This window comes from Ictidomys tridecemlineatus, chromosome 2 (assembly GCF_052094955.1).
Source record: "Ictidomys tridecemlineatus isolate mIctTri1 chromosome 2, mIctTri1.hap1, whole genome shotgun sequence".
Classification (NCBI taxonomy): Eukaryota; Metazoa; Chordata; class Mammalia; order Rodentia; family Sciuridae; genus Ictidomys; species Ictidomys tridecemlineatus.
The window spans coordinates 66692989-66712647 of record NC_135478.1 but is presented as its reverse complement, the minus strand read 5'-3'; the positions used below and the strand labels follow the sequence as shown (position 1 = coordinate 66712647).

At 34.1% G+C, this 19659-nt stretch overlaps 1 protein-coding gene across 9 annotated transcripts in view; it reads right to left on the bottom strand.

The window, feature by feature from the left end:
• Nucleotides 1–3172: 3172 nt before the first annotated feature.
• LOC144375117 (transport and Golgi organization protein 1 homolog) overlaps nucleotides 3173–19659 on the bottom strand; it is a 107792-nt gene continuing 91305 nt past the window's right edge. For 8 of the 9 annotated variants that reach the window (XM_078038669.1, XM_078038672.1, XM_078038671.1 and 5 more), the window contains 19 exons: nucleotides 18777–18865; nucleotides 18463–18540; nucleotides 18265–18375; nucleotides 17129–17200; nucleotides 16845–16949; nucleotides 16079–16201; nucleotides 15874–15979; nucleotides 14830–14885; nucleotides 14651–14741; nucleotides 14340–14478; nucleotides 9512–9613; nucleotides 8585–8645; nucleotides 8434–8469; nucleotides 8291–8358; nucleotides 8071–8171; nucleotides 7751–7888; nucleotides 6717–6793; nucleotides 4986–5136; nucleotides 3173–3977 (listed from right to left, as the gene is read on the bottom strand). In XM_078038669.1, coding sequence (XP_077894795.1) covers nucleotides 3700–3977; nucleotides 4986–5136; nucleotides 6717–6793; nucleotides 7751–7888; nucleotides 8071–8171; nucleotides 8291–8358; nucleotides 8434–8469; nucleotides 8585–8645; nucleotides 9512–9613; nucleotides 14340–14478; nucleotides 14651–14741; nucleotides 14830–14885; nucleotides 15874–15979; nucleotides 16079–16201; nucleotides 16845–16949; nucleotides 17129–17200; nucleotides 18265–18375; nucleotides 18463–18540; nucleotides 18777–18865 — 1982 coding nt within the window. In that variant the 3' untranslated portion in view covers nucleotides 3173–3699. The remainder of the gene's footprint in view (nucleotides 3978–4985; nucleotides 5137–6716; nucleotides 6794–7750; nucleotides 7889–8070; nucleotides 8172–8290; nucleotides 8359–8433; nucleotides 8470–8584; nucleotides 8646–9511; nucleotides 9614–14339; nucleotides 14479–14650; nucleotides 14742–14829; nucleotides 14886–15873; nucleotides 15980–16078; nucleotides 16202–16844; nucleotides 16950–17128; nucleotides 17201–18264; nucleotides 18376–18462; nucleotides 18541–18776; nucleotides 18866–19659) is intronic. The other variant, XM_078038670.1, reaches the window with a different exon arrangement.

The window sequence follows — 19659 nt, the reverse complement described above, 5'->3', positions numbered from 1 at the left end:
CTCTGAAAGTGAGCACATTTTTAGTCATGTTGATTAGTTGTTCTACATCACATTGCTATTGTTTCTAGGGTTAACATTAATGATTCTAGGGTTAACATTAAAACCATCTCTCTCAGAATAATTACAAATTTTGGGGTGGGTTTACGTCTTCTAAATCATGTCATCTAAAAAATTGAGTCAGATGCTAATGAGATACTTTAGGAACAACTGCTGTTTTTCTGACAACTGATTGTGAAACCTTAAAACCTGCATACCTTGTCTTTATAAAGTGATGAGTATGAAAAATCTGGAAAGATATTTTATTTTCTTTAATATAGGTAGATATGACTGCCATTTATTTCCTATTTAGATATATTGACATTCATATAAAAATATGCAGGTCATTAGCCTATTATAATTTCACTATTTACATTACTTTTAACTTGATGAGACATAAATAAAACTTTCATAGTACACAAGGTGCATATTTGACACACAGAACATAAAGATTTGTGAGGAGCTTTTTTGTGGGTTACATGTAGAACCCACGTATTTTAATATTCACTATTTTAAATGAACAATGCATGAAGGGAATGCAATACTTGGCCTATTTTTAAACTAGTGTAAACCCTAATCATACCATCCGTTTGCTTTTTAAAACAAATAACAGTTGTTTTAGCCCTTGCACTTCAAGAGATCTAGTCTTTAATTTTTCAGTTGTCTGTTAGGTCAGTTTTGTTTACTAGACTCATAAAACTATATGAGCCTGAAAGAATTATCAACCAAATTTAGTCTTTTCTTTCATCTGGATTGGGTTAATTTCACAAGTGCAAAAATAGTTCAGTCTACAGTAGTTCTAGGAAATGAAGAATTTGCCTTAATAAAATGTTCACTCAACTGAAACTCTGAGTAGTCAAAATTTCCAGACTGTAAACTTCTCAAGAGAAGGGCCTCATCTTCTCCATGTCATGTAAACTTTCCAAGGTGCTTGGCAGCACTCTGTACCCTGTGGAGTACTCAGTACCTTTTTGTTTGATGTTACTGATGTTTGATGTTGCTCCCTTAAAATCTGCTATTAAAATGTAGCAAAACGGATACATTGTTCTTTCTGTTCTCTCATACTATAAAACATGTATATCAAAGTGATAATTTAAAAAAAAACAAACCTTTTTTTTTGGTTGTAGATGGACACAGTACCTTTATATTTATATGTGGTGCTGAGGATCAAACCCAGTGCCTCACATGCAACCCCAGCCCCTCAAAGTGATAATTTATATGAAGAAACATTTAGCATCCTTCACATAAGAATGCTTTTTTTAACCTCTATTTATTTATGTGGTGCTGAGGATTAAACCCAGGGCCTTGCCTGTGCCAGGCAAGTACTCTACCACTGAGCCACAACCCCAGCTTCCACCAAAGAATGGGGTTATATGAAAAAAAAAGAGGATGCTTTGTATGAATGTCTTTCATCAGCATTAAACAAACTTAAATTGAACATTGTCATCAGCTTAGCTTTAATTCAGACCTGAATGACCAAACCTCCCCCCCCCCAAAAAAAAGGTGATTTTATCTTGAAGCAGTTAACACAAAGCAATCTGTATCTCACAAATTAGTTGTTTAAATTTACTTTCTCGTGTGGGAGGGGATGAGTTACTGGACAATAATTATAACTATAGCAATAATACTTTCAGGTTGAAACACTACTGCTTCACAAATGAAATGATTTTAGTAACTAAATTCAAACACAACTTGCTGGAGAGGACTTCTAAAACTTTTGAGATACAAAAGTATACTTGAATCAAGGGACAGTATTCTCTACACAACCTGTATATGGGCAGCTACCTTGGGCTTTGCTACAGAAGTGGTACAATCAATCAGATGGATGTAAGGAGAGGCAACTATGGGTGGGTTCAGAACTGCTCAGATAAACTACATAGAACACATTATAACTTACTAATAGAATAAATACAAAAAAGGCTTTAGAGGGAAAACTACTGTTGCTTTGAATAAAATAATAAATCTGCCTTTTCTTGAAAATCTATCTTCCTAGCTGACATCACCTTTATTTAAATGCTATTTTAAAATTAGAAGTTAAGTAACTTCAGCATTGCCTTGTGTCCTGTAGAGGTTGAAAGATACATTCAAAATGTGTTTGTGACTTAAATTTTATTTTACATGGTTAAAAATGGCATAAGCTATTATATGGTTTTCCTCTTACACACAGCTGCTGCTTCTAATATTAAATGGAGGTTATGTAGATAGAATTTGAGTCCTTTAGGAAGAATTCATTTTTATTCTGAGTTATCTTCAGTAGTTTAGAGATTTTGTTTCACAGAGATTTTGTTTCACACTGAAGCTTTTGCCCCTATTTTGAGAATACTTAGGGGACATAAAAAAACAATGATATGTTATGTTCTAGGTTTCAACAATCCTATTACTTTTTAGAATTTAAAAGAATGGAAGAATATGGTCTAGCAGTAAACAAAAGTATCAGGATTTTATAATTTTATTTAAATCTTAAACCTCTTAAAATGTACTGTTAAAATTGCCATAATTAAAATTACAATTCTGGAGAGCTAGTTCTTAGAAACATTGTTTTAAAGACAGTAGTTACAGATCCAGGACTTGCTTTAATTGTTTTTTAAATAAAATATGTTTGAGTATCTATCAAAAAAAAAAAGAATTTAATTCAGCCCGTAGTTGCTGAGTAAAGACATTATAAGCCTTAGAGTTTCATTCATTCTTAGAGGATTATACTTTTCTAATTTTTTTTATCATATTCCTTGAAAATCAGTGGGAAGGTATGGAAAAGAGAAGAGTATGTTGTGTACATTTTTAAAAAGAAATTTCCTTATTTTTTATAGACACAACATACCACCTTATATTTTACTGTTACAATGCAATAATGGCAAAAGCAGTAGCTCTTGCTACTAATGTAAACTCATTCTCAGAAAAGCATTCTCACATGGACAGTGGTTAGAAAAAAGTACATAAATGTGCTACAAAAATAGAGCCACAAGACTTCTCACAAGTAAAAGAAATCCTCTGTAGAAGTCCACAGTTGACCAAGGTCCAGCCTCCTTAACAGTGAGCAACAGGGAATATGCTGCCAAGTCACTATCTTCAGTTCTGAGAGTGCTTCCCCAATGGCACAAAATCTCATGACGATCCAATGAATCAACAGACACTTGGGAAATATTAATAAACAATTTTTATGAACTATTACAACAAAGAACTTCAGCAAGAAGGAAAATGATGTTTATGATCTTTGAGTAAACATTTTTAGCCCAACAGTCTCTGCGACCAGATATTGAAAGAGAAAAAAAATCAAGCTTATAAAACACCATTTCTCTGTTATCAACTGGAATACACTAATAATAGGATAATGGAAATACATGTTCTTAAAGCATTTCCACAGGAAATGTCCATAATTATGACATTCTAAATCATTTAGCAATTGTATATGCTACATTAACTAAAACAAAGGTATTCCTTATTGCACATTTTTAAATTGGAAGGATACTCTAGCTTAAGTGGGGGATATTTAGGGGGAAAATATTTTGGCTCAAAATGTATACTGCGCCAAGGCAGCTTCATTCTGAAAACATAAACCATTTAAAATAAACTTTTATATTTTGAAGCCAATAATCCTTTAACTCTGACTAAGTGTCAGAGGTTAATTTTATGGGCCCTGTTTTTAAGGCCTGTGAACAGCCCTCACTACTCTTGAGAATTAGGTGGAGTTTCATCTTTAAAGCCTGAAGGCATTAAGTCTTTTGCAGCAGGTGGTGGCCCATAGTCTTGGGGACCATGAGTTGGAGGTGGTAATGGGGCACCAGGAATGAAGTACTCTCTTGGGCCAAATGAGCCTAAAGGTCTAAATGGTGCTGGTGCAGGTCCTGGAAAAAAATCACGAGGGTCAAAAGGCAAATCCCATTTTCCAGGTGTAACACCTGGTGCATATTCACTGAAGCCTATTGGTGGACGCATACCAGGACCTGGAAAATAAAAAGGAAATTATGTAAATACCAGAAATTTCTGAACTAGGGTGATTTCAAGTATGTTAATATAGTCTTTAATTTCTCCCAAGCCTAGAACATCAGCTGGTGAACATCCTGACTTGCCAGATGAGGCAAACTGAGATGGAACAAGTTTAGGTTATAGCCTTTGACCAACCAGCCATGAAGCAACATATTAAGGATTTAACATGGCTCTACCTAGCTCCAGGCTTGTCTTTTTTCTTTCCCTACTCTATAATTGCAGAATTATTTCTATCTCACAAGAGCTCCATTTATATTTGGAAGTATTACCATGACAAGATGATAGATTATGAAATAAGAACTTTACTACATCAAAGAAATTTTGATAAAAGGAAATCTCACTATCTATTACTGTATCCATTAAAAATTCATGAAGTATTTCAGCATGGACTTTACACATGCCATCAGAATCAAGGTGCACGCATGCCCTCCTGGAAAAGGCCTTCCACAGACACCTAATTAAACCAGGAACATTTATTAGGTCACTGTTAAGTCCTCTTTAACACTTCCCTCTGACTTTTTTCAAGGTAAGGAGGGTTTGACTTTTCCTTTTCTATATTCTATAACCTACTGCTTATGCTTCCATTATGGGTGATTACAAACTTTATGTTATAGGATTTTCATATCTGTGACAAAATTTTAAGTTATGGCATGCATCTCATCCACCTTTCCATCTATTGCAGTGCATATCAACAGATTTTCAACAAACATCTGCAGAAGTAATATTTCTGGCTTTTCTATATATAGCCCCTTATCCTTGTCTATGAGAGATAGCTATTGCCTATCTCAGTATAAGATTATGTAGTGTCCCATATGTCCCAGAAAACTGGAGGAAAAGTTAAAATGTACTCAGCTTTATCCTTTCATTGTTAAGACCTGAGATAGCAACCAACTGTTTTAGCAAGCAATAGAAGTGGAAGATGAATGTGATTTATAAGTCAATCACTACTTTTCAGATCATCATACCAAATGGTGGAGGAATTGGCCGAGGCCCAAAAGGCCCACCGAGCTGAAGTGGTGGTCCATACCAAATGGGAGGTGGTGGAGGCCGTCCCATCGGGGGTCCCATGAAAGGTACCCCTGAGAAAGGAGGGGGCCCTTTCATAGCCATATGAACCTGCAATTTAAGATTTGAAAGCAGTTAAAAGTTTTAAAATTCCTATGTATTAAGACAAAGTACCAATACCTATAAAAGCTAAAACCCAAAACCTGTCCAGAGAACACCATCAGTGCAACAAAACTCTACCCACCCCTCCTGTGTATTCCCACTGACAGCTTACAGAAGTTGGAAGGATGCCACAAGAGGGAGCAGTTTGTTACTGATTATATCTGCACAGGAAAGGGAAAGGCAAGAGAACTGGCAGGGGTTATTAACAGAGGTGATTTCTGACCATTATGTCATGCTGTATTCACTACAATCTATTTCAAAGGGAGTCCCCCCATCCCCATCACTTCCCTTTCATCACAATAGCTCATTACTTCCATATTAAGAATGAACAGAATAAAATGAAAAATCCATTCTCTACTCATGTAATAATAGCTACTATTCTACTATATCTTCAGTCTTTCATATATTATTCAACCTCTGAGATCTTTAAGTAGACTGTCTTGTTTTAAATAAGAGGGAACAAAAGCAAATGGGATATCATAATTTGTTGAAGGCCACACTGCATATTAAAGAACTCAATCCCAGGTTTGCCTCCAAGCCATGTTTTCCCACCTCTATTCCTCTCTAACAATGGGTCTTTGCTCTCTTTTAAATCTTCTACTACAAAGGGGTTTGGGGTCTTATCTAAGCTGCCCTTAGATTTCTCCAGAGATGTATATTCCTGGAATATATATATATATATACTGGAACTTGAGAAGTATTTTCCATCACAGTGCTATATACACAAATTAGGAAGACAAGCCTTTAATATTTACTTTCCTTTACTGTACACCATTTGAGATATTGATTTATCATTTCCTATGAGTAGTGGGTTTGAAACTAAACAATTAAAAATTTATTTTATTATAGAGCTGCAGAAGACCTACCAGATATAATAGCAACACAGTTACAAGAGAATACACTTATGTGAACAAATGAGACCATTTCTTGGGACTGGCTCAAGAGGTCATTTCAGATGATCATTGTTTCACAGAAAATCTGATACCAATCTAATTCAAATCACTCAAAATAGGGTTTGCACAAATGGAGGAATTCTTAAATAACATTCTTCCAAACAAAAATAAAAATGATGAATTATATAATTTATAATGAATTTACTTTGCCTTAGAACATTCAACACAAAACACCATATAAAGTTAGAGTGACAACTTTTCACATTCTGTAGTTCATTATAGTTGTACACACTTAAGCAACATTCCCAAGTTAAAGAGAAAAGTAAGCTCAATATTGCATGCAGTTTAAAGCAAACAAGATCAGTGTCATGCTCTGAATATCCTTCCCATAAATGCACAGAATAAAACCCAATTCAGTTCTCAACCTCTAAGTACTTACTCCAACTGGATGCTCAGTCAAAGAAGTAAGGGTGGAGACTGAGGGGGTCTCAGGTTCTTGGGGAACAGTTTGCTTTTTAAAAAACAAATGGGATAGTACAAATAGAACACAAAGAAGGATAAAGCAAAGAGCAAGTACTGTAGAAAAGCTACATGTTCCTGCATGACCACATGATTCACAGTAACTACAGAACTTACTTTGCCCTCATTCGTCACCTTAGCTGGAGAAGAACTTCTGGAGCTGCTGTTCATGTGAGCTGGACCACATCCTGAGTCTGTTAGAGATCAAAGAATGGATTCAGACTATTCTAACATGAAAAGAATAAAAATCCTCCATCCACAATTACAGATTCTTTGAAATTACTTGGTCCCTTTACCAGAGGCAACGGGTTTCCCAGATGCCTCAGAAGACCAGTACGAGGTAAAGGTCTATCCATTGACCTTGGGAAAGAAAGATCAGAGCCCTTGTATGTATTTTTCAGAAAAATAAACCACTGGTGGACAGGTCAGGGTTCAACAATAACTAGAAAGCAACATGAAAAATGGGTTGCCCAGGGGTTGGTGTCACAGCTCAGTTGTAGAGTGTTTGCCTAGCATGTGTGAGGCACTGGGTTTGATTCTCAGCACACATTTAAAAAATAAATAAAGATATCATGTCCATCTACAATTAAAAATATTTTTTAAATGGGTTGCCCAATACGTAAATCACAATTTATGAAGAGACTTAAGTAAAATAAAGAACTGCCTTGGGTTGATAGAACAGGAGATTAATAAGTACTGGTCCTAAACTTTAAGCTATAGACTTAAAGTATGTGTAGGCTGGCTTTTCTTTAGTCTGTATAACCTGACTTCCAATCTTACCAAGACTACAGTCCTATTTAGAATTTTAAATAAGATTCAGTATTTCATGTTGGAAATATGTATGCTACATAAAGTTTAAGGCTCCTTTTATAATATTTGGGAAAGGAACACCATAGAGATTTAATTTAAAGATAAAGGTTTACACTTCGCAGTGTGAAATTTAAAAGAAAAAAACAATACAGGGACCTCCAGGAAAAAAAAAATGTTTTCTATTCTAGAACAGATTTTCCAGAAAACATTCACTAAGATAAAGTAAGAAATTATCTTCTATATATTGTACAGGCCCAAATTTAATGTTTTCATTAGAATATTCAAAAGGGGAAAAAAAAACCTTGAAGCAGTTTACTATAAAGCAACATGTGAATGCTCACCAAATCCGTTTCTAGGCATATCTTTTTGATTAAGAGTAGCAGAAGGAGGTCTCCCAGCTGGCTCTGCTGTCAGTGGAGGGGAACATTCTCCACCATTCATGGGGGATGGACCAAAAGAGCCATTATGGATCAGTGGACCTAAAGAAAACAATGCCGTGTTACTACTTTAAGGCAGCCTTCTCCCTGACACCAACCCTCACCTCCTGCTTTAGCAAATCATTCAGATTATTTCATAACCATTACACACAGAAATAAAAAAGTAATTTACATACATTCTGCACCAAGAAATAAAATAGCTCCTTTTACAAAGTGCCCCCTACCTCTCTGAGGAGGATTTTGTAAATCTGGTCTTCCCAGCATAGGTTTTACAATCCCGGGTTCATCTTGATGCACTGCGATCATTTGGGTCATTTCCAATAGTCTTGAATATTGAGAAAGAATGGACTGAATTATGAAACAGCAATCTATTCCTTCATAGATAATATCTAGCATAACCTTAAAACACTATAAAACATATAGGAAGATACCAAAATCACATACTTCTGTCTCAAATTAGCAACTTCCCTTTTCTCTTCAGCTATAGCTCTTTCTGCAGAATGAGCTTTGAGCTATTAAAGAGAAAATATTCAAATTCAGTTGCAGTAGGCTATGCACAAAATAAAGAAAAGGGGGAAAAATCTTACCCAATTATCATGAGCTTTCTTCTCATGCATAGCAATCTGAAAAAGACAATACATTAAAAAATATGTTTTTAGGGACTCATTATAATAGCCTATAATTGTCTGTATTAGATATCAAGAAATTCTGCAACTACAGGACAGTATTAATTACTACCTGGTTTTTAAACGAGTGCTTGGTTTTCTGTAATGCTTCTTCCATCTCTTCAATTCTCCGCCTAAGAATTACAACAATTGAATAACATTTGAAACATTTCTGACCATTTTCCCTTTATTCCATCAGCTATACTTTTAAAGACTTTATCATACATAAGAAAAACATTTCTATAGTTATATGAATCCAGTGTGATCAAAACTAATACTACAGGCCAGGTGCAATGCCACATGCCAGTAATCCCAATGACTGGGAAGCTGAGGCAGGAGGATCACAAGTTCGAGGTCAGTCTCAGCAATTAAGTGGGAACCTATGCAACTGAGACCCTGTCTCAAAGTAAAAAAAAAAAAAAAAAAAGGTCTAAGGATGTAGCTTAGTAGTAAAGCACCAAAAATAAATAAATAAATAAATAAATAAAATTAAGACCCAATACTAATAACTTCTTTATCATTTAATTGCTAGAGATTCTGAATGATAAATTATAATTTCCTTAACTGTTCATCAGTGTGTTCTCAAGTAATTCTGCTAGAAATATCTTCCTCCTTAAAACTTTTTTCTTTTTTTCAAATTATATCCGTAAAAGATTTCCAAGGTCTATCAAATGCCACACTTTTGTGGGTCTTGATACATCACACAGCAAACTGATTTCTTAAAGAATTACTACAACATACAAAACCCCCAGAACTGTTTGCATTGACCAAGTTTCCTACGGTCTTGCCCATTGGGTATAAGTAAATTTTTGTTAACATTTTTCATTTGTAAAGTTGAAATTTATTTTTTCTCCTGTGTGAATTGAATGTATTCATATCCTCTCGTTATTTATACTTCCATGCTATTTTCTTCTATCTACATAATGTAAAAAAAGATTAAAAAAGAAAGCTAACACTAGTTTATTAGACATTGACACCCTCCTTTAGAAACTGAACTCACTTGTAATTTTTAACTTCCTGTACAGCGGAAACCACCTTTTCATCTGCAGCTGACAGCCGCTGCTCTTTTTCTAGTCTCTCATATTCTTCTTGGCTCACTTTCCTAAAATAAAGCCAGTTATCAAATCAAAAGTTTCTCTCTGTGAATATCACTTCCCACAATTCTATAAAATGCTTAGGCACATAAAATAGGAATTCAAACCTGCAATTTCGTAAATCAAACTCTGGCAAATCACTTACATTTTCTAATTTTTCCTCTTAATTCTCTATTTACCAGTAAATAAAATAAATGTGAAAACAACATGTGCCCCAAGGGCAAGTCTCCTGTGTGTAAGATAATAAAAACTCACTTTACTTCAATGTGGAAGATCAGGACTGATAAACCTAACATAATTAAACATATTAGGATAAAGCAAGGGATAATTCTTTTCTCGTTTCTGCCATGGGTAGGACACTAAGTATATCTCTGTCATGGAGGAACTCTTTTCTCAATCCAAGACTGGTATCATAATAAAGATATAGTCACAAAGAAAAAATCTTCTAGAATATGTCTTTTAGCTATGCAATTAGCCACAGAACATTTTTCACACTTTAGATATATATTTCAAGAGAATTGCAATTAAGCAAAAAGACAAATCTGAGTTTTGATAATGTCTGTCAACCAGAAAAAGAAGCCAAACTGACCCACGATCAGAGTATTATCTACTGACAAGTTTTAACTCTGATCATGAAACTCAAGATGTTCATCTACTGAGACAAAGGTAGCCACATTTAATGATTTTAAAAATACTATTTTCTGCTATCCTTGTACTACTTTAGCCATAGTTCCAATTCAAAAGATAATTAACTTGAAACTTAATTTTCCATAAATCAGAAGAACTATAGTAAAAAAGGATTATTGATACCAAATAGAAAAAGGGGATTATATATTCTTATATAGCTTCTCATTTAATTCTTCAGCAAGTATTTTATGAGTGGCTATAATATACTAGTTACCTTGTAAGATGCTAAAGAATAAAAGAGCTCACTGTTTCAGGTATAAATGACGCCTAAAGGAATATAATAATTTTCCCCACTGGCTTAAGAAGGAATATGGAGAAAACTGAATCTTGAAGGACAGAGAGAATTTTGTTTCCAATTACCAAAGAGTTAGTCTGAGAGCACTAAGAACAATCAAAACATCTTTATAAGAATATAAAATTGTGTTTGAAAGGATACAAGCTAAAAAGGCAGTGAAGATATATGTATGTGGCCAAGATCCATTAGAAAAAGGAATCTCAGAATTACAAGTAAAGCTGGCACTTTAAGGTACTTTTCTCCTAGGTTTACCCACATATTGAAGATAACACAAAGATATAATGAGTCTGAACTAAGCCTTCATCAAATTCCTGGGCTTAGAGGAAAAAAGAAGTGTTTGGGGCTACAAATAAAGGGACCCTTAATAAAAGCCCTAGCCTTTGAGTTTAGATTAGAAAGTACTGCACACTTAAGTGATGAACAGGCAAAAAATCCAAAAGTAACAATACTGAAACATTGAAAAGACAAGTCATTTTTGAATTATCTTAATTGCTGACTAAGTTTGAAGTGACAATCTTACTCAAGTAACCTCAACACTTTTCTATAAGAAGATAACTTCATCTTAGTCCTCAAATTTCATGTATAATTATCACAACGATGTTAGCCAATCAAAACTGACCAGGCACTCCATAAGACAAAATTCTGTGAGAAAAAATACCACAGAAAAGGAAACCACCTAATGGGGTTAACCGCACATGTTTTAAAATCACTGTGCTTTATACAGTCAAAATAGTAAAGTCAAGATTATGAATTTCAGGTCTGGGAATATAGTTTAGTTGGTAGAGTGCTGCCTTGCATGCACAAGGCTCTGAGTTCAAACCCCAGCACCACAAAAGAGGAAAAAAAAGATTATGAATTTTGTCAAAGGATTAGAAACTATAAAACCAAGAAATAGTTGGGTGTGGTGACCTACATACAGTCGAAGATACTTGGAGGCAGAGGCAGAATGATGAGATTAAAGATAGCTTGGAAAGCAGTAAGACACTAGTCCCTTATGAGAAAGAGCAAGGAGTCTGGGGAGGTAGCTCAATAGTAGAGCACATGGCTCAAGGTCCTGGGTTTGAGCTGTAGTACTGAAATAGGACTGGGGTTGTGGTTCAGTGGTGAAGCACGTGCCCCACATGTGTGGGGCACTGGGATCAGTCCTCAACACCACATAAAATAAATAAAATATTGTGTCGGGCTGGGGATGTGGCTCAAGCAGTAAGGCGCTCGTCTGGCATGTGTGCAGCCCGGGTTCAATCCTCAGCACCACATACAACCAAAGATGTTGTGTCCGCCAAAAACTAAAAAATAAATATTAAAATTATCTTTCTCTCTCTCTTAAAAAAATCCTATAAAAAATAAAATAAAATATTATGTCCATCTACAACTAAAATAATATTTTAAACCCTGAACTTTTTAAAATCCTAAACTCAATGAATGATTTTAACATCAGATTTGGGAAGTAAAATAAATCCTACCGCTTTTAAGACAGGTCAGAAGAAAATATCCAGAAGAAGTAAATCCAGAATGTAGGAGGCAGGGGAAATCAAATTCTAATATGCATTATTATAATCAGAAGAGAGAATGAGGTAAAATCAACATTTAGAAAAAGACTCGAAAATTCAAGAAATGTTTAATGGTCCCAAGCAACATAACTGCAAGAGGAAAAAGTGGGTGGGGTGGGGAAAACTACACCTAGGCACTTCCCAATACAACTGTTAAAAAAAGAGAGAAATGACTACAGGAACTAGGGGAGGGAGATAAGACCAAACAACAATGATAATGGACTCCTTAAAGAAAAAAAATTAAAACAGATGGTAATTAATTGGATATTTTCAAATTGCTAAAACTAAGTAACAGTCAAAATTCAGTAGCCAAAAGAAAGATCCTTTAAAAATGGAAACTGGTTTTAACTCTAATCATGAAGTTCATGTCAACCTAATACAGATTATAAAGGTAGCAATATTTAGTGGATAAAATACTATTCTCTGTTTATCCTTGTACTACTTTGATACACTAATCAAATCTATCATTAAAGGACAATGTTCAAATAGAATGAAAATAATTTCAAATAAGAAACCAACAGTGTAGAATGCAGAACTACAGAAACTTTAAATATGTGTATAAATTGAATGAATGTCTTGTGGAGTTCACAGTATATGAAGTACTAACATACGATGCCACAACAGTTATCTGATTCAGGAGCTACTTAAAGCCCATAAAAACAAGTAATAAAACTATTAATCTATGTCAGGCTTTTATTAAATCCAGAATATATACCAAGGCCTTTAAATTATAAGATGAATAAAATTATAATTATAATTATATAATTATAATTCCATTATAATTTATAATTACATCAAGCTTATACAGGTGATGAGGAAAATAATTAAAAATATTTAAACTATTAAAAAGATACAAGGAAGAAAAAAAGAACAGGTCATCAAATAGAAAGCAAATTCTTCATAAACCACAGGTACATATTGACATGGACAGACTTATATTTTAGAAAGTCCACTCAAGCGGCTATAGAGAAAATTACTAAGAATTTGAAATAAATTATATAAAAATATAAATAATGGAGAATGAAGACAGATGACCTAGGTTAGAAACAGAAAAGATGACACAGGCATGAACTAACATAGTACCTGGGGATGAGAAAAAAAGAGTACAAACCACAGATGATGACTGAATGAATTTTGGAGGAGTTGAGGAAAATAGTGCTACAATTTAACTGCATTACAAAGAAAATTAATTGCCATTTAGGTCATTCATATTACTAGTAGGGACAGAGAAAACAAGTGTTCTTTTGAAAAAAAAAAGTGATAAAATGAGAAATGTTTCTTTGAAACAGGCCAGGCATTTAGAACTGGCCTGAACAAAAATTTGAGATTCTAAAAAGGTTGCTTGGAGATCACAGAATTTTAGAAAAGTTAATGGAAAGGTTTCAATATTTAATGCATTAATTAGGCAACAGAAGTCAAAATACCTAAAAATAGTTAGGTCTATAAGAAGGTCTGTATATATATATATATATATATATATATATATATATATATATATATATATATATATATATATATCTTGTTAATAAATCAGGTGCAAACAAAATCTGACACAAAAAAAACTATTTTTAGAGAATTCAAGTATTTTTGTGGATTAAAAACTTCAAATGAACTTCCAAAAAATAACTAGCTCCACACTGAGAAGATTAATATATAAATATATACTACAAACAAGTACTTCTGTAATCGTAACTCCTAAAATCCTTGCCACAGTTCAATTTTTAGTGTGAACATCTGAGATACTCAAGTCCAAAACTTGTACCATCAATAAGTAAATATTATTCCTTTTTGAAGTTTTTATTCTACTAAAACATGTCATTCCAAAACACTCAATATTTTTAAAGGTCCAGAGTTAGAGATACAAGTTCAAAATATTAGAATTACATAACTGATCACAATGAAAGGAAATTAAAATAGTGGGATCATAGAAAGGGTCTAGATCTTTGAGAGGTATTTCCACATCAGTGACTGTTAATACCAGTTTATCACTTCTTGCCTTCATATGAATTTGACAATTGATTACGATGTCCTCACAGCCTTAGTTTATGGTTCCAACTACCTCAGGACTCTTAAGACTGATGATGGAAAGAAAAATGCAACTTATAGGAAACAAAACACAAAGGAAAAAAGACAAATCTCTACTAGATAAAATTATCTGTTAGTTCACACAATGATAACAATAACAAACAATGGAAATCTTACTTTTTTAGTGCCATCTCATTTTGCTGGTAGAGTTCATTTAAAATCTCCACTTTCTGCCTAAGAGTTTTGCATTCCTCTTCCAGTCCAACTTTAGAAGACCGTAGTGAATTGCAGTCACTTTCTAATTTCTTTATTTGGTCTGTAAAGGATAAAACAGCTTATCTCTAAATGTGTACAAGGACTTAAGAACTTGTTTGAGGGAGTAGTGCCAAGAAAAGTAAAAAAGCATGAAAGCAAGAAGCCATTCTTTATCTTTCCAATAAATTTTTAAGTCTTTCCAACATGGCAATTTCTTCTCAAGAAGAACCCACCTTCTAGATTACATTTTGTGGACATCGAGGCTCTTAGCTTAAGTTGTAAAAGTTTTAGATCCTCTTCAACTACTGATATTGTAGTTTTTGTCTAAAAATTGCAGAAAAGAGAGGTATTCTTAAAAGTGAGGCACAGGAAGAATTCACAGGTACTATGGGACTCTTACAAAGAACTATACCTGAGAGACATCCATCATCTGCTTAATTTGATCTTTGATCTTCTCGTTCCGATCACCTAAAAAACAAAAGACTTTAGCTTTTTCTTTCCTTACTTTTAACTCTATATTCTCCTAACTTCCCTAAACTAAAGAATGATTGTGTTCAAACACTGGAAGAAAAAAATCAATTAAATAATTATACTGATTAGACTAATGACTTTTAAGAGAATTGCAAGCTTAGATTTAAAAAACAAGAGAGAGGTGAATTTCAGACTGGGGTTGTGGCTCAGTGGTAGAGTGCTCACCTAGCATGTGTGAGGCACTGAGTTTGATCCTCAGCATAAAAATAAATAAAAGTAAAAAAAAGGTGAATTTCTAGTTTGCACAACTAAAATGTTATCTATGCTATTCTTGTAAGATAAAAGCTTTTCTTCTCTCTCAGATCTATCTTCACCTGGGCAATAAGTGTCTTGTTTAGAAAGATTCAATCCTCTATTTTCTCCCTGAATCTACTACCAGGTGTGGTTTGAAATACTTGCTATGTAAGCAATATCCAACTTTGGAGAAAACATCTGGAAATATTTTCCTCATCAGTAAACACTGTTACACTCCCTCTCTAGCTTTCTGATAGTCTCTAGCCTCTGTTCTCACAGCCTTAGTTTATGGTTCCAACTGCCTCCGGACTGACTGTGGACCTTAAAACCACAGAGCCATAGAGATGATGAGTATCAAAATCAAGTATCATCTGCATAAGTTAAGAAATAAATTTCTCTTACTGTACAATGTTCAATACTTAGAGGTATAGGATATGACTATTGTAGCTGCAGTGTACTTACTAGTTTTCAATAGGATAGAAAAAGTCAGTGTTCTTCACATGCCTATTGCTACATTATACCCCAACAACCCACCTCTGCCAATGCAACAGACATATCTATAGATCCAGTGATATGTGTCTACAACCCTGAAGCTTAAGAAAAAATTAAGCCAGCTGAAAAGTGGCATCTGTATACTTAATTAAAGACAGGAAAGCAAAAAAGGATTCAACCTCCCTGAGACTGATCTTACCTGCTAACTCTCCATTGGTTAATTCATCTGACTCATCTCGACTTTGATCCTCAGATTCAGATTCACATTGAAACCGATTCAACTGTGTAATGTGATTAGTCAAAGCCTAGGAAAAGAAGCAAAAGGTTGGAAGACTCTCGATTTTAATTCAGAAGATTTCAGGAGAATTCATGAGATGAAACATGTATTTGGAGTATAAACTTACATTAATAGTATCATCTTTTTGACTAAGAGCTACTTGTAAATCTTTCTGGGTCTTCTCAAATGATTTCATTTGTTCACTGAGCTCAGCGTGTGATGTACTCCAGTCTTTTACTTCCTGCTGCAACTTAAAAGTCAAAACACATGAATTCCTATGGGTTAGGGAGGGGTTTCTGCACTGGATATATCAGGACTATAAGACTTAGACAAAGAAATAGAGAGCCATACTCCTCGGTGGCCTGCCTCAATCGAGGGGGTTGAGACCTTGGTTAAGGAAGAGGGCAGAGTGGCCCCAACTCTCACAGCTGCAGTAAGAACATCAGAGCTATCAGGAAGTTGAGCCTGTTTATTGCATTCCCCAGAAAATTGCTGCCAATTCAAATAATTTATCTCCAGCAGGAATGGCTGGGCACATATGACTGTCTCCTAAATTTAGATTCCTTATCATGTAATCTTCCCTTGGCCGGTGAATCAGTAACTATTCAAAAGAGGATCATAAAATACTTAATTTTCTGGTTTAAAAAGTTTCTTTGAGGCTATGCAAGTTAATAACTGATTGACATTTGATAAGAAAAGCAATAATCCAAAAATCCAAAACAGATGGAGACCATATATATGCACTCAATTTGGGGAGCATTGTTTAAACTTTGAATATCTAGAAAAGGTCCTACATGAAAATTCCTTACCTCAGAAACAGATCCAAGAAAGATACAAGATAATGATATTCACTTCTCTAGTTTACATTATGTATGACATCAAATTTTCTTTACCTGCTCTTTCTCCTTCTTAAGCATGGTATTTTCTTTCTGAAGCTGACAGCATTTCAACTTCACCTTCTCTTCACGAAGCTTAGCTTCAGTAAGGAGAATTTGAAGCTAATGAAAAACACTACAGTTAGTGAATTAATTCCAAAGAAGAAACAAAGTTATACTTTCCCAAACAAGACATCATATAGTTCTCATTTTTTGCACATTTTAGCACACCTCAAATTTTTGGTCCGCAACAAAACTAAGATGTAGTACTAATATCCGTTAGAAATAGTTGGCAGCTTTACCTCTGAAAGTTCAGAAGTATTTACTGAAATGACATCTTTAAGCTTCTCTATAGATTTCTTATTTTCCATTATCTGCCAGGTGAAAACAGAACACAAAATATGCATTAGGATTTCAGTAGAAATACTGATATATATGTGTGTGTGTGTGTGTGTGTGTGTGTGTGTACGTACACATACATATATATACTAAAAAAGATAAACACAACAAAATTTTTGTCAAGCCATCCCATTACATTTCAGGTAAATGCAGGGGATCCAGCTTTGGACTAAGCAAAAAATCAAAAACTGAAAGAGATGAGGGAAAATGAAGTCATAAATATTTCATGGCATCCACAACCTTACTGTTTATGAGATAACCAGAAAAAAAGTTCAAAGTATAGTAAATCATAATGCAATAAGTAAATAAAATGTTTTAAAGCATAGAAAATTAACTAATTAATTACTGTTTCAAGTAAACCAGTTCAAATTAGTAATTTTTTTCTAGTGATAGAGAAAAAAATTTCCCAAGATCATTTTTAAAATTTTCTTATCATAAGTAAAAAATGATAAAATTGAAGGAAGAATAGACTAATCTCACATACAGAAGAATTCCAAAAAAATGATAAAGATACTTGCTCCTTAAGGAAGTGGACATAAATCTGCAATCTTTGTTTGCAATGCCTGGGATTGAATCCTGGGCCTCATGCATGCTAGGCAAGTGCTCTACCATGAGCTGCATCCTGGGCTTGTAACTCTTCATACTTTAACTGTGGGGCTGTGCATGGTAACTTCCAAAGAATACAATATGAAAAGGATTGGAAAGAATTTTTACAGTGGAGAAATCTGATAAATACTACCTCAGCTAGGTGATCAAGCTTACTTGGGGGTAGGATATTTCAGAACACACTCTCTACCATCTTTTGCAACTTTTATGTAATTACAGAAACTTATAGAAATTGAAAATGAAATATGTAAGTAAAAATTTTTTAAGTTGTTGTATCAGTACTTAAAAGTTCCACAAAATGGGCAGAAGTGGGTTCAACTTCCTTGACTCCTAATCTTACTTTAGTTAACAGCTGGACTAAGTTCAACTTAACCAATTTTACAAAATATTTCAAAAGCCAAATTGCAGTAATACTTAGCAGCAAAACTCTTACCAAGTCCTGATTCTTAGCTTTCTGTTCTCTCTCAGATTCTAACATAACATGAAGACTTTTAGCTCCCTCATCCAGAAGTTCTTTAGCTTTTTCAAGAAGCTTCATTTTATCCTGGAAAAAAAAGGTGTCAAGATTACTCACTCATTACATTTACTTTTGAGTTTAGAATGTAATTCCCCCCAAAGAAGGGATTTTTACCTTATAATTAGTTGCTTCATCAGAAAGAATCATATTTTGTTTCATGGTCTCTTGGACCTGTTTCTTTGATTCCTTCATCTATGTAAATAAAGCATTCAGAATTAAGATACACAAATTATAGTGCTACCATACAAGTTACTTCCAGACAAGTGACCCTTTCCAGAAGAAAGCAGTACTTAATACATATAACTGTTTAGAATTTGGATGATTTGTAGGAAATAATGAAACAAAAATTTTAAAATATGATTTTTAAATTAAAGTAGGAATGATTCAAGCTAGAACCAAGGGAGAAAGAAAGAAAAAAATAATTATACCTTCTGTTCATAATTTGACAATTTCTGCATTAGTTCTTCATTTTCTTTCATGAAATTGTTCACCTTTTTGGAAATTTGCTGTTCATTGACTAAAAGGGGGAAATACACAAGATTATTACAATCACTAAATGAAATTCAATTACTCAATCTACTAAAAGCAAAGACATGTTATATGGTACTATGAGGAAATACTTCTTAGCATAACTATTATGCTTTTAAAAAGCAATCTATGCTTATTAGCAATAAGAGTATAAAAATTATTAGAATTTAAGAAAAATATAAGAACAATGATATTTTGCTGGGTGCAGTGGTGCACACCTGTAATCCCAGTGGCTCAGGAGGCTGAGCTAGAAGGATTCCAAGTTCAAAGCCAGCCTCAGCAAGAGCGAGACACTAAGCAACTAAGTGAGACTTGGTCTCTAAATATAGGGGGTTGGCGATGTGGCTCAGTAGAGTGCCCCAGAGTTCAATCCCAGGAACCCCTCTCATCCAAAATGATATTTCAATTTAAGCTTATTTCACAGATGGGAAATACAGTAAAGTGTTGTAGCTTGATATTCCCCCCTTCTCAAAACACTTTCTTTTCCGAAAATGGAATCATTTAATTCTTTGCAAAGAAAAACAGAAATGAAAACATACTGATTCACATTACCATTCTTCAAATTATCTACTCAATTACTTAATGCATGATTAAATCATTAGCATAGAAATACTCTTCAAATGTAATACATCTGCATTACATCAATATTCAAAGTTAATCTGCCCCAAATTAAAACTTATCATCATCTCCCTATCCACAATTTGTTCCTCCTCTTTATCTCCTATCTCAGAGTTGGAACCATCATCATCTACTCTATTATCCATGCTAGCAACCTAGGAATAG